General features: G+C 37.0%; 1 protein-coding gene across 1 annotated transcript in view; it reads left to right on the top strand.

Moving 5' to 3' along the window:
- The window catches only part of SHQ1 (SHQ1, H/ACA ribonucleoprotein assembly factor), a 55,452-nt gene that overhangs the window by 19,870 nt on the left and 20,471 nt on the right, over window positions 1-15,111 (top strand). The window contains exons 8-11 of the mRNA XM_082322036.1: window positions 18-172; window positions 2,031-2,084; window positions 4,636-4,759; window positions 12,334-12,454. Coding sequence (XP_082178162.1) covers window positions 18-172; window positions 2,031-2,084; window positions 4,636-4,759; window positions 12,334-12,454 — 454 coding nt within the window. The remainder of the gene's footprint in view (window positions 1-17; window positions 173-2,030; window positions 2,085-4,635; window positions 4,760-12,333; window positions 12,455-15,111) is intronic.

Genomic DNA, 15,111 nt, shown 5'->3' with positions numbered 1-15,111 from the left:
CCTTTTACTTTTTATAGTTGTCTTCTCTGAGGAAGAGAGAGAGCAGCTGAGAAAGTTCACAAATAAATCTTATCTTCTGGATAAAAGAAGCCGTCATCAAGTATATCTTGGTTTAATTGATATCCTTCTGGCGTATTGCTATGAAATCTGTGTCAATGAAGGAGACAAGAATGTAAGTTAAAAAAAATAAAAAAATAAAAAAAATTAATATGTTTTAGGAACCTAGTGCTGGCCCCTGTACTGTCATTTAGGAAACTTACCTTTTAAAGTGAACTTACTTCCAAGCATTAAAAATATATAATTGAGTAAGTTAAAATGAAAGACTGTATCTCTAGATTGAGCTGGTGGGATGCATGTGGGGATTAATGTGATTTCTAAATACTTCCATTCTTCTGGAGCAGCATTTTAGCTGTAGAAGAGAAGTGGAGGTGCAGGAGACTCCAAACAATTCTGTTTGGTTCTGATTTGTTTTGTGTTGTGATGTGTCTTGATTTATGTAAATGCAGATTTCACAAAATAATTGTTCTTTTATGTTGATGGTTCTTCCTTGTGTTCTTTGGACAGTTCTCTAATAGGTATATTTGTAGTAACACCACTACTGATTTGGATTCTAAAAAAGCATGGGAAATCACTAAGTCTGTAGGACTGAAACTATGGGTTTAGCATTTTGTATAGGATACCATTATATACCTTTAACAAAACTGATTTATTTAGAGTTTTTTGTTTTGGTTTGGGTTTTTTTATTTGTTGTTTTGTGTGTGTTTGTTTGTTTGTTTGTTTTTTTAAACTTATGTACTGAGTATAGAAGGTGTTTCCTGAGGCTTTCTGGAAACTAGAGTGAGACATGAAAAATTTTTAAAATTGACACACATTTAAAAAATAAAATAAAAAAAAAATGCAGAGTTTTCTTTTTCTAGTATTCAAACACTGGAGGGAAGCAGGAAGGCATGTTTCCATTTTCAGGATTCTGGTGTTTGCCCATCTCTTAGACAAGCAGCAGCCAACTTTATTCTGTGTTCTGTATCCTAGGCTTTTTACAGGATATAAAGAATTAAGAAAATAGCAGAAGTTTAGGATGGATTCCATGCTGTTCTGTGGATAGCTTGCCTTTTTGAAATGGACTTGCTTCCCAGATGCAACTTTGTGCCTAGCATCTCCTCTGTTGATACTAACCAATGAGATGTTTTCTCAATGCTTTTAATAAAATACTGGAACATATAATCAAAACCATTCTGTCTTAATCAGACTGAATTGTGGGGCATGGATTTTAGAATGACAAGCAGAAATGTCCAGACCTGCTTATTCAACAGATGGTTGTTGTATTGCATGTTAGTGTTGCACAAAATTGCAAATATGTGAGGAACACAATGGTACAATTCTTTGTTGATCTTTGCAGTAACCGTATGGTGTATGTGGAAAGCACTAAGGTTTTTTCCCCCCCTTTTTTTAAATTTTTTTTTCCTTTTTAATAGGAAAACCAAGAGCTTCAGGCCACACAAATCTTTACTAGAGCCAGGATTATAGATCAAGGCTTCCTGGCTTTTTGCCCTAATCATCTCACTAGACCACACTACCACACAAATACTATGAATCTGTCACATTTTAAGAATAATGACATTTTACATGTACTGCTGGCTCTAGGACCCTCTCTGAAAGCCAAAAGTCTTGAGCTGTTTTCATGAAACAAGGCATTTTAACTTGAACTTTGTTGATTCAAGTTTCTGTTGCTTGGTGAAAAGGGACAGAATTCCACTAAAATACCGTTTTTCTGTGATTGTTGTTGTATTTTAAAGGCTTTGTGCATGGGCTAGGTATTCCCAATACGGAAACCCATTCAGTTATTTAACATCTGCATTGCAATATAATTTTTAATGCTGTCCTGTGGCCATTTCAGTGCACATAATATAATTACTGCTTCATATTCACAAAGGTTCTTAAATTGCTGCCAGAATGTTATCTTAAATAGCTTGCCAGCAGTCTTGAATGTTGAATTAGATAATACTTGTTTTACGGTCTCCTCTTAAAATCAGGTTGAATCATCTTGGAACATCAGGAAACTGAGCGCAACGTTGTGCTGGCTGGAGGTAAGTTAAAACTTAAGCTTTGCATCACGTTTGCTGTATTATTTATTTTTGGTATTGTATGTTTCTTTTTTGGGAAGCTTACTCTTTCAGTATTGAAGATGAATTAAGTTTATGTCCTCTTTTTAAAAAAAGTTACAAGAAATTGATAGTGACTTCTGGGCTCCCAGCTGCTAGTAGCCTCAAGAAACTGGAGTATGACCTCTTGTCTGTCTGAGTGCTGGGCCTTCTCCTGGCCCATTCTGGAAAAGCTAAGGACAGACACTATGAAAAAGCTGCTCATCTACATGCTGTCCCTAGGTCCTGGGCTTGATTCGCAAGTCCTGACCTTTATTTAGGAAGTAACTGTAATTATTCCTCACGTATGTCCACAGTATGTGTGTGCAACTCCATGCTCAGGGCAAGAAAATATAGCCTTCTAGCTCCTTGATCAGAAGTGGTAGATAACTTCCCATTTAACTGGCTAAAGCATTTTAAAATAGAAAGGGCATAAAGTGCATAAAAAGCAGGAAATGTAATTTCTTAGTGTTCTTGTGTCCTTTAAGTCCTACCTCAGATATCTTTTAATAACTTTTGAAGATGGCAGGCCTTAATAAAGCTGCTTATTGTTCACTTCTGGGAGTTTTGACTGCTGAGCCTTTCTTCAGCCTTCCAAGTTCATCATTCTGCACTTCTAGCTTGCTCTTTTTCTTGGCTGCAAATCAGGTGGCTTCTGGCTTCTCCTCCATTCTGCTGTGTGGCTTCAGAGTACGTTTGAGAGTGGAACTGGGAAGCCCAGAAGTAAATGCAAACCCAGTGATAGGAAGAGCTCTTAGAACTCGATCAAAAGGTGGATTTGTTTGGGGTTTTTTTTCCCCACCTAACATGGAGAGGCTGAATTCCATCACATGGAACAACTGAAGACCTCAGTTCTGTAGTAAAACTGTTGTCTCGTTAAGGCTTTAATGATTGTGTGATCTTTCAGGCACACACCGAATACTTTGTTTCAGGTTTCATGCAGAGTTAGTTAGTGGACATGTGTTGCTTTACCCACCCCTTCATTTTTGCCCCATGCCTAATTGTTTAGTTGCTGCTAGCCCTTTGAAACCAACGTAGACTAGAGGAAACAAACTGAATTCTACTCTTTGCACTTTCAGATTGTCTACTGAAAGCACACAGGCCTGTGTAATTAAGTTGTTACAGAGCTGGAAGGGGAAGGGACTTAACCTGGCCTGTAATCCAGTCTCAGTTTTCAGGATCAAAAATGAAATTTGACAGGAGTTTTGGGTTCAGTCCTTCAAACGTTTCTAGTAGTGACGAATGTTATGTTCAGTAATAACTTGTTCTATGACAAGTGCTTTTCTAGATCTGTTAGTTTTAATTTGTTTCCAACTGAATGTTCTGCAGTAGCAAGTCACAAAGGAGTGCAGTTAAAATACAGTGATTGCCTTAACTCAAATGTTTTTCAGATCCACTTCCTAACATAGTGAAGGAGTTTTCTGCATGTGCTTATCCTATAATATAGCAGTTCTTGGCGCAGCCTGTGCCAACAGTATATTTCACACCCAGAAAATTCAGTCTCCTGGCACCAAGCTGTTAATAACTATATCTGTTATACAAACCATGTAGAGGCGGGTGTTTTCATCAATCTGTAAACAAAATTGCCTCAGCTATGGTTTGTTTGAACTGACTGCCATTTTGCTGTGCATGACATACACACACCTTAGACTCTAAATATTAAATAACAAAACATAAATGGTTTAAATGCTTACCGGCGATCCATTAAAATGAAAAATGGGTTGAGGTAGTCACATAATGCAAAAAAGTGCTGGCTGTCAGCAAAGCGTTTTTATTAATTTTAGTAAATTGAGAGTTCAAGATGAAATAGGTATTTTTATTTGAATTCATAATTGGAATATTTTGTCTTGAAAAGTGAAAGCTGGAAAGGAAATCACTCTCTTAAGAAAGTCTTTAATAACTCATTAATGCCTCTGGCCTGAGTAAATTAGCGGTCTTCCTCACTCGTAAAGGAAAACAATGAACTGCTTTCCCTAGGTAGATATATTTATCCCTGTCTCGAATATCTATAATTTTCATGAAAGGCAGAGTCATGTATCATTTTTAAAGATCTTATATGTACACATGTATTTTGTTAATATCATGTGGTTTTAATTTTTCTTTATTCTTAAAAGGCTTTTTATAGCTTCCCCTTAATATATATAATAATGTGGGACAGATGTAATTTATTGCTTTAATCTAGAGAATAGCAAAGTCTTGAGCTAGATGTTTCATTCTAATGTTCTCTATATTCTCTTTAAAATTCAGAACCACTAAAATGTATAGGACTTCTGTTATCCTGCCATGCAAGCTAAATGTGCAGTGTCTTGTTTCTATTTAACGTGTCTATTTCCATATCTATTAAAATACAGAGGCTTAGATGCATAATATAGAAAAAATGTGCTTTTTTCCTATTCTGCTATGACTTTTTCCCTTAAAGGAAAACAAACAAACAAAAAACTAATTCTTGATATCGAAAACACCCAGTCTAATTCAGATTTTTCACTGATATACACAGAGTTTTACTAGCATTCATGACGTCCTGGTATCTTTTGGAAGAAGAGTGCTATGCTATCCCCTACACAGACATTTTGGATTAGTGACACGTGCCTTCAATGATACAGTCATGATACTGCAACTAGGTAAGTTTTTTAGGGATTGGAAGTGATGCCTATATAGCCACATTGTTTGTATGTCTGGTTATTTTTAATAACTTTTGAATCCTTTGGCCAGTTTCACCCAAGCTGCTCCTGAAGCAACTCATTTATTAGCCAGCGTGTAATACATGCAGTTCTGGTGTAAATTCAGCTGTATTATTCGTGCCAGAAAATCTACACAGAAGAAATGTTACGAATATCTCATCCTTAGAAAAATCTTTGATCAGATCTTGTATCTTGATAAATCAAGATAGTCCAACGGTGATTTGTAAGTCTTTAAAGTATTTTTCTCTGTGCTGTGTCTGTCTGTAAAGAGATTTTTCTGTTGGAAAAGAACATCTTATTGAAACTTTTCTTATGGTAGGTTAGATACTATAATTTTTTTTTAGACCCTATTCTAAAGGTGTCTAAGTTTCTATTTCAAAGCAGGGTCACTTACAAGTTACAAGTATAGCAGCAGTCCTGTTGTTTTCTGTTGTTCTTTGTGTTCTTTAATGACCTGAATGAAACCCTGTTAACAAAGATGGGAAGGATTTCCGATAACTTCCATGATATGTCTCCATCTAAGGGAAGTTTTTAAAGCATCATTGTCTTCAATTGTTCCAACTGTTCTGTTTGATTAAGTTCTGCTCACCATGGTTTTGCAGTTGCAAATCTGGGCAGCTTCCCTGCATGATGTACTGTTTGGAAGAACTATTGTTTTAATTTAACTCTTGTCAGTGATGTTAGGATTTTGACAGAAAGGAAGCTTACCCTAATGTTGAATTCCTGCTTTCCTTGCCAGTTTCTTTTTCTAGAATTAGATCTTCTGATCTTCTGATTTTTTTTTTTTTGAAGTGAGCCAGTCCATTAGTTATTTTCTTTTTTCCTGTTCAAAATAACTGCATTTGACATCTAGCCATCTTAATTCCTAAACTGTTCCATTGTGTGTGCCGGTTTAGTATTGCCATACAGAATCACATATTTGAGGGCAAGGGGTAGTTTTGTGGTTCATATTCAGTGTTACAGTTCTTTGTAGGATTAAGGCAATATGGTTGAAATGACTCTGTGGTAAGTCCAGTGGTAGTCTGGGAAGACGAGAAATCCTGAATTTGTATCAGCATCAAAACTTGTTTTGCATCATTGTTCTTCTAGTACTTCCTATATAATTTTTCTCTCTTAGGAGCGGAGGCCAAAATCTCACTTGCGTATATGTTAGTTCTCTGCTTGTTATTAGGAAAATAAGACGGCTCTAAATAACAGCCAAGTAGAGCTGTTCATAAAAAACAAACAGTGAATACCATGAAAACTATTCTATTGAAAAATAAATAGATAATAATTGAAAAAAATTAATTTAAAACTGAAGAATAAAAAATTGACTACACACTTCATATTTGTAGCTTCATTTTGTTTCACATTCAGGAGTGGAGCTGGCATCATCTTAATGACTGCAAATTATTCTTTCAGCAGTGACATTCTTTTTATATATTCCCTGTTTATCCCAGACAGCTTTCATGTAACAGTACAAATTTTCAAACCTGTGGTTATTCCAGCTTCAGTTGGGCAGTCATACACAACCATGTTTATATCTTGGGTTGTTAAAGTTACTTGCAACTTTCCTATTTATTGTGAGTTACGACTTTCAAAAAAAGCACTCAGTGTTAGATTTTTTTTGGACAGAAGAATCACTGAGAAGCAGCCCTTTAAAAAAATTAAAAAAACCCCAAACCACAAATGACAATATTAATCTCTACTACTGCCAAAAACTATTAATGGTTCAAAATAACATTTACATTGTAACAGTTGGGTGGTGAAGTTTTAAAGGGAAGATATATACTGTCCCTCTTCACTTATCTCCACTGGCTTATGCTGCTGTTCATAAGTGTGAAAAAATAAAATTCTCATAACAAAACTGAAATCATACAGTACTGCCAGCCTTTTAGATTTTTTTCTTAAGAGGATAGTACATGAGAGGTAAGCTGTTTGCTTTTCTTTTAATGTTATGATGGAAAATGGTATTGGCGTGAACATTCGGTCATCCAACAAAATATTTTCAGTAGTTGGGCAAGGGAGGTGGCATCTACAATAACTGTGTATCAGGTTTCCTGCTCCATCCTCCTACTTTGGACATGTGGCTGCAGTTGCCTCCTTACCCTCTGCTTCCAAAACACAGCGGCCCCAGTAACGCTTCTGGTCATGGTCTCCCTGTGTTGCCCATGATGGTCTTGCCCCAACAGCAAAGTCCCCATCTTCTCTGGTGGAGTAGTTTGGGCAGGCTAACTTGTTCTCTACTGAGATGGCAGATAGGCTAGCCTTGTTGTTTCTGATCTCAGTGATTTGCATAAAAATTACTGCCGTGAGCTTTAACAGAAATTCAGCTTTGTTTAGTTGATGGTTAGAATGGTTTAGAAGCAGTGGAAGAAGTTAAGAACTGCAGCAGGTCTGGCTTCCTTCTGTGCGTGGCTGTGCTGTGCTGGTTGCCTGGGAAACGGTGCAGGATGGGGCGACCGGCTGCCTCCGCAGAGCTGGCCGTGGATCTTCAGGATGCTGAAAAGGCGCGTGCAAGCCTCAAGAAAAGAGAATGCATGCCCGTTTCAACTGGAGTTCTTAATAGTAGAGAGGAGGACGCTATCTTCAGTATGAGCCGTGATAACCTCCAGGTGCTGCCTGGGGAAGCGGACACAAATATATTACTTCCTTCATGTGGACATAAATCTATTGGGAGGGGCGTTAGAAAGTTAGCAGTGTAGTGAAAGTAATGGTGATTAATGTTAACTTCTGAAAGTTCTGGGTTTTGCATATGAAATTAGTATTTACTATTATAGTGTGTGTGTAGTGTGAAAAGTGCTAAGTTTTTGAAGTAGCCAACTACCAAAGAATTGGGAAGGATACAAAACAGATATATTACCTGTCTATAACCAGAGAGGAGAAAAAAAAAAGTGCGTGTCTCTGTATTCGTAAAAGAAATGGATTTGTAGATAATGCTGCTACTGCCAAGCCACATTTGTTCAGTCAAAATGTTTCCTCCTTCAGACTTAAGTGGAAGTTGAGCCATGCTTTTGAGGAATTTCTGTTTTTACGAAATACTTAGCAAACTATGCAATGTGCAAAGCATAGCAGTTATAGATAGCATTAAATACTCTGCTACCCTCTTTGTTTACTGGAAATGATGCCTCACCAGTTTGGCACTGTATTGCAATATATGTGTGACGAACATAGGTAAAAATGACTGTCAAGTAACAGATAACGAGTTCAGTTAAATAGCACCACAAAACTATTCCGTTTCATATAGATGCAAGAGGACTGTGTTTAACTTAAAGGAAGAACCGGTCTGAGTTGACCTCATCCTGACTTGAGGTTTCTTTCAGGATGCCCGTAACAGAAGTTGGGACATAGTATAATAGGATGTTTTGATAATAATGAGCACAATAAACTATTTAAAAATGGTAAAGAATTCTGATGGGACTGAATTGTTATGACTCAAGTTATGTGGCTTAACTTTGAAAGTATTAGTGTTATATTGGTGGATCACTTCCAAGGTACAGGATACTGCATTTTAAGCTATTAGGGATCCTTGTGTGTCATTGAAACACTTTTTATTTGTAATTAAGACTTCCTGCCAAAGTGTTGATTGTAAGATGAATGCATTAAGCTGATTAATGTTGGGGTCCTCAGCAGATTTTTTCATATGCTCTTTTAGTGTTCTATAATACTTCAAATACTTCAGCAAAGCTGTTCAAAATTCAGCGTAGTTATCTAGGATATCTACTGTATTTATCTGTTCTTTGGATAGGATTAAAAAAGGGAATGAAATGCCATGCTGTTTCCAACAAAATGTATATACTGCATTGGATAGTTGACGAACAAAAATTTATCAGGTGTGGTTTTTATGTAAATACATGAAGCCTTTTTTCTTTTCAGTAGACCTGTAATAACTAAGTGGTGTGGGCTGGTTCTGTCAGTATTTACTGACACCGTGTTACCATTGTGTAATACTGGTTTGGAAGTTATTGTCTGTGAGCTAATAATAAAGAGAAAACTCATTTGTGCTCTTTTCTGTGACATAAAGTATGCTTTGCTTCTTTCCATACAGCAGTTAACACTAATAGATTTAGGATGATATAATTATCCATTAAAAACAGATAGTACTATTGCTTAGCTGGGTAAGTTATTACCAGGATGTTTTCATTTAAAAGTCCGTAAGAGTTATTTTCTTGTTTTTAAGAATGCTGCTATTCCCACTTTTTAACGAGACAGTAAAGTTCAGTTTATCTTTTTAGATGAATGCTCCTCCTTCTTGAAAATAGGGAAAAACATATAGAAGTCTGCAGGAAAAATAACGTAATATAAAATAGAATGATGGGACTACTCATTCCTTTTCTTCCAAATATTCAGTATGAAAGCTGGTAGAATTTTATGATGGTGTAAAATCAGTAGGTGGTTATATCAAACAGCAGATACAGAGCTGGGGTCAAATTGTATCCTTTTGTGAACTAATCTGTGGAAAGAGGACTGATTTCTGAAACTGTAGAATTGAAGTTGTGGGCTGTCATCTACCAGCTGTCATAGCAATGAACTCCAGAAGAATCCAGTGAGCTGCAGGCACACTCTGACTTCTGTGATTTTTGCCTTGTCTGCTCAGCCGCTCTCCTGCTTTTCCTCTGAAGTTGCAACTCATCCTCTCCCCAACAGCAGTGTAATGATTTTAATGGCAGAAAAAGAAAGCCACCTTTGTCTCAGGAAAAACAATGGGTTAGTACTTAGATTTGATACCCTGTCTTGCAATATATCCCAGTTTCAAGTTGGTTGTTATTGTCCTTTACCTCTAACACAGATCTTCATTCCAAAAAATAGTGGGTGTTAGAGTCTGTCTTAAGTCATATACTTTTAAGTTCTACATCTTAAATTTTAATAGCTTAGAAGATCCAGTATTTTTCATTCTATTACAGAAGTTGGAATCTTTTTATTTGTACATAAAAAATAAGTAGTTTTTTTGAATAATCAGGAAATAGCATCTGTACATAAAAGGAGTGTATTTATTGATCAGTATAATGTAACTTTACACAGAAGATATGCAAAAACGGACTTAAAAATAAATCATTCATATTTTCCTGAGATTATTATCAAAGTTTCTTGTGCCTGCTCTTAAACATTTATTGCTGTTTCTCTAAGTAGGCGATTTTTCTTCCCCCTTGAACTTAAAAGTGCTTGCCTCTTTAAGCCAGGTGAAGAAAATGAAATCGGTTATCCTTGGCATGTCTTCATCATCTATTCCATGGCTTTCTTAACTCCAGTATACAGTGAGTTTTAAAAAATGACAATCCTAGGGCTACAAAAGTAGTGAGAATTTAAAACTAGTACATTTTAGGTTTGCTTTGATAGACAGCCTTTCAGTGACTGCCAAAAAAGCCCCTAGCCTGTTCATCTTTCGGCTTCATCAGTTCTCTGATCCAGTTTGCTGTATGGTTTCGTAAATGCTTGCACTGGCACATCACAAAGAGCTGTGGAAAAAAGGGAGGCAAAGGAGTGCAACGAAGAGTACTTAAGCCAGTGTAAGTAATAATACTACTGAATATATAACCACAGCCTGAAAGTTAAGACCAGTTGTCTACTGAAGACTGAAGTAGATAACCAAAGACAGAACCTACAGTGTGGAATTTCGCAGAAATAGGCGAAAAATCGTCTCTGTGTTATGGAACATCGTACATTAAGGCTTAAATAGTGTTTGCTCTGTCACTCTTACTTTTTATTCCTGTGGTAAGGAGTTAAATGCAGTCTTGTATAAGGTCGTCTTGTTTATAAGGTGCCTGTATAAGATGCGTATTCTGAAAGCAGAAGTTTGGTAGTTTGCTGTGCTCCATGTGTTTGCCTGTATGTAGCATTCCCTGTATTATTAAGTCTGTCTGGGTTTGCAGTCTCTCTGATTAGAGGCCCATTAAGCTACTATAATCTAAAACTGTAATTTATGAAGAAAGACTGCTTTTTATTGAGAACTAGTGTTATAGTAACTAATTTACATTGTTACTTGGCAGATGAGTAACAGTAGTGGATGTTGCAAATGGTTTGGGCTGGCAGCTTGACAGCTAGAACCTTAAAAAATTAGCAAAATTTTAATTCCACATATCAGTTCTTTTAGAAGAGCACACTTCCTTTTAGTCAAAATAGTTAAGTTTGACAAGCTTGGCTTGACAAGCATTGATGGTGATACAGTCTAAAAGTTCATCAGTTATATTTGGGATTTTATGTTTGCTTTCCTGACTTTTCTTCAATTGGTCTCTTCCAAACCAGTGGGTTTTTTCACTTCTGTTTGCCATGGTTTTTTACTCTCCAGGTTCTTTCTTCTTATTGCCGTCTTCCCCATCCTTTAACTTTCATTGTCTCTCAACATTTTTTCAGCACGGAATTACTTAAAAACAAACAAACAACTTTCGTGCTTGAACAGCAGGGGGAGTTCTGATCTTTTTTTTTTTTTTTTTTTTTTTTTTTTTTTTTTTTTTAAATCTGTAAAATGTAATTTCATCCATGTTCAGGTTTCATAGCCTAGGAGGAGCCAGCCTCTTGGGAGAGGGTTATTAGATTCCATTTGCAGTAGTGGCTGTTTTCATTTGAATGTTGTTCCCCCCCCCCCCCCCCCCAATTAAGTGATTTTTTTTTTTTTGTGTTCCAGCACTTAACCCTTTGCAACTTTCATCAGAAAACTAAGGGAGGAGATTCCAGCTAATTGGAGGTTACATTAATAAGTCCTCTTCTTCATAAACAATGGTTGCATATGAAGAAGATTAAACTGACTACAGAAAGATTTCTGGTTGTGGAATGAGAAAACAATCAAGTTTTTAATCTTTCACTGCATTTATCAACTGTATGTCAAATGGCACCTTCTTGAGCCTGAAGTGAGTTTTTCTTTCTGGGGGCTCAGTTTGCCAAATTATTCTGTAACTAACAGAAGTACGAAAAGTTCTGCTTAGTTTAAGGCAATGGCTAGATGTTAGGCGATGGTATCGCTTATGCTGGCTTACACAACTGCTGTGGCTCCGGCACACTTGCCCTGCTGTGGGCTACGTGTTTCCAACCTTATCATTTTCCAGAACAGGTATTTGTGTAGGCCTATAGGGAAGTAAGTTTTCTCTTTCTTCAGATAAATGATAGGGCATAACTTTTTGTTGTTTGCCAGTTACTTTTCAGCTTGTTTTTATTTTCTTTTTTCTTTTTTTTTTAAATAAGGTTCACTTTATGACTGTGCTACAGTTTGGGCCAGCACAGCTGAGAGAGAAGTGGAAGAGCTGGGGGAGGGGGCTTCTTCAGCTGTAGAGAATTACAGGCATGACTATGCCTTAAGGCTTTAGTCTTGCAGAGAGATTCCTACTGAATTCAGAGGCTCCACATCCACATAGGTGTGGATACTGAGGGGCACAGTCATCTTACTGCCATTCTGAGACTGTGAATCAACTTAAAGTTACAAGATGGTTGCAGATAGCATGGTGAGCCTCAAAAAAAAAAAAAAAAGCCTCAAAGGTGAGAAGATGGTAAAGATTATCTATTATGATTTCTAGTGAATTACAAAAGTAAAAATCTATTTCCAGGAAAAGCTGCAGTTTTGAAGTGTCTGCTGGACATTCACAAGACTTTTAGGGAGAATGACCCTGCCTACATCCTTAATGATCTCTTCATTACAGACTATTGCATCTGGATTCAGAAAACCAAGTAAGTTCTTAAGTAATTATTGATGTGGGAAATGTTTTTAGTATTCTTCATCTATGAACAAATGCCAGTAAAATCAAAAGAAATGCTATCTCCTGTAAATGGAAGTGTGATCAGTCTTTTTCATTTAGTAACCTTGACTATCCAGCTATTCTTAACTACATAAGCGAAGACATTCAGTGCTTTTTTTTTTAATGTAGTGACATTATTGGAGAAGGGAGGGAGGAATTGCATCTTAAATAAAAATGTGAATTTTCATTAATATATTAATGGGTTAGGGGGGAAAAAACAGCTTCTGGGGAATTTTCATTCTATTGCAATCTTTCTTAGGAACAAAAATGCTTATATAGTACTTATATAACATTAAGAAAAAGGTTGGAAACAATTTCTATTTCAGGATTGAATTTATAACTTCCAACAGAATTGACAACTTCCAGTTCTGGTCAGACGCTGTCCTGGTTTTGGCTGGGATGGAGTTAATTTTCTTCCTGGTAGCTGGTATAGTGCTGTGTTTTGGATTTAGGATGAGAATAATGCTGATAACAGGCTGATGTTTTAGTTGTTGCTAAGTAGTGCTTACCCTAAGTGAAGGACTTCTCAGCTTCCCGTGCTCTGCCAGGTGCACAAGAGGCTGGAGGGGGCACAGCCAGGCCAGCTGACCCAGACTGGCCCAAGGGCTAGTCCATGCCGTATGGCGTCATGCTCAGTACAGAAACTGGGGGAGTTGGCCGGGGGGCAGCGATCGCTGCTCGGGGACGGGCTGGGCATCGGTCAGCGGGTGGTAAGCAATTGCATTGTGCATCACTTGCTTTGGATATTCTTTTATTATCTCTTCCTGTACTGTCCTATTAAACTGTCTTTATCTCAACCCGTGGGTTTTACCTTTTTTTTGTTTTCCAATTCTCTCTCCTGTCCCACCAGGGTGTGAGCAAGCAGCTGTGTGGTGCTTAGTTGCTGACTGGGGTTAAACCACGATAGATGCGCATGCAAACCATTTACGTCTGTATGAAACAGTTGATTTATGGACTCTACCAGTTGTTTCAATTGATTACCAACACTAGAATAGTTGTCACAAATCTCTGTGCTCTGTGTACTCTTGCCCCTGTAGTTGCTTGCCAGCTCGCTCTCCCTGGCAATATGCTTTGGCTCCCACTTCACTTGAGAGGAAACAGTGACTGCCACTTGTAGGCAAAGTCCATACACTTCACCACTTCTTTGTGTCACCTGTGTTCTTTCAATGGAGTCAGCATGGCTTTACTTACTTCCAGAGTCTGGGGAACTTTGCAACCAGACTGGTTAGAAGTATCAGCTTGCTTTAATGGTTTAAAAACAAAAGTATTGGTAGGAAAACAGTGAGAAATAGATTAAATGAACTAAGCAAGCTGTGTGCTCAAATCTTACTAAGCTTTATATTGTTTTGTCAGATTTATTTTATTTCTCATACAGCTTTTATTTTTTTCTCCCTCACTTTTTATTTCTTCACAGCCTTCTCTGAAGGCCCACAAAAGTACTTGTATGAGTTGCAAGTAATATTTCTCTGAAAAGGAAGGCCTTACTAATACAAACACAAAAAATGCCATTGCCATATTTGTTAATATAGCAACATATAGACTCATAAAACAATGGTTAAAAATAGTCTTTGCATTCCAGTTCACAATTTAACGCGAGACAGTGGGAGAAAAAATAACTTAAGTGCACAAAACACAAGAAGCAGTGAGGGGATATAGAGGGAACTCAGTAATACTCATGATCAGAAAGGAGAATATGAAAGATAATTGAGCCAGCTTGCATAGGCTGTGTATTTAGGTGTAACCTTACCAGTACTTCTTAGGAGAATTAAAGGCCTTCAGTTTATAGCTGCTTATTACATGTGGTAGATATTGTGGATTCTTATTCTTCTCTATATGCTTTCAATGACTATGTTACTACAGGAGAACAATGCACAAAATATTCTAATGCAACTACAGGTGTTTCCAAACATTTTGATTCATCAATCTGGATTACGTACAGGAACAGCCAGTTCATTTTACACTGTCATTTTTAAGGAGGCCTTTTCTGGCCACACCTTAAATACAAGTATGGGGAAATTCATGTTCTGGTTGAAGTTGAGTTGAAAAAGTGCAGGAAACGAAGAAGGAGCAAGTTATTTCATGCATCTTTCACGAAGAAATTAGTCATAAGACAGTAATATCACTGCTGCCCATATCAATGAATATAATCTCTAGCAAGTCAGTCATAGAAAACAAGGCTTTCTTTAAATACAGCAGGGGAAAATGTATGGTAGATATAAGTGACTGATATATTAACACATTTACTCCCAGACGCATACATTATGTACCGGTTAAGCAGAACTGACAGCTTCTGGAAAGAGGGCAATTAAGCTATCTTATTGTCATAATGACATGGCACAATAGTTGTCTGTCATTAGGAGAACAGGAGAAAGAGGAACTGCAGAAACCATTCCTATTTTTAAGGTCTGAATCAGGAAAGCATTTAAGCATATGCTTAAGACATTCCTGTTCAGTTTAGCAGTGAAGCATGTGCTTGAAGTTAAGCACATGTGAAGTAAACAGGAACACTTTGGATTTTTCCTTATGTTGAAGGGAACGACAAAGTTCACTTGTCTTTCAGAAAATACCTGAACAGATATAGAAATGGGT

The sequence above is a fragment of the Platalea leucorodia genome, assembly GCF_965183815.1.
Source record: "Platalea leucorodia genome assembly, chromosome: 9".
NCBI lineage: Eukaryota > Metazoa > Chordata > Aves > Pelecaniformes > Threskiornithidae > Platalea > Platalea leucorodia.
Note: the sequence above shows the minus strand (reverse complement) of the source record. Positions and strands in the feature narration are given on the sequence as shown.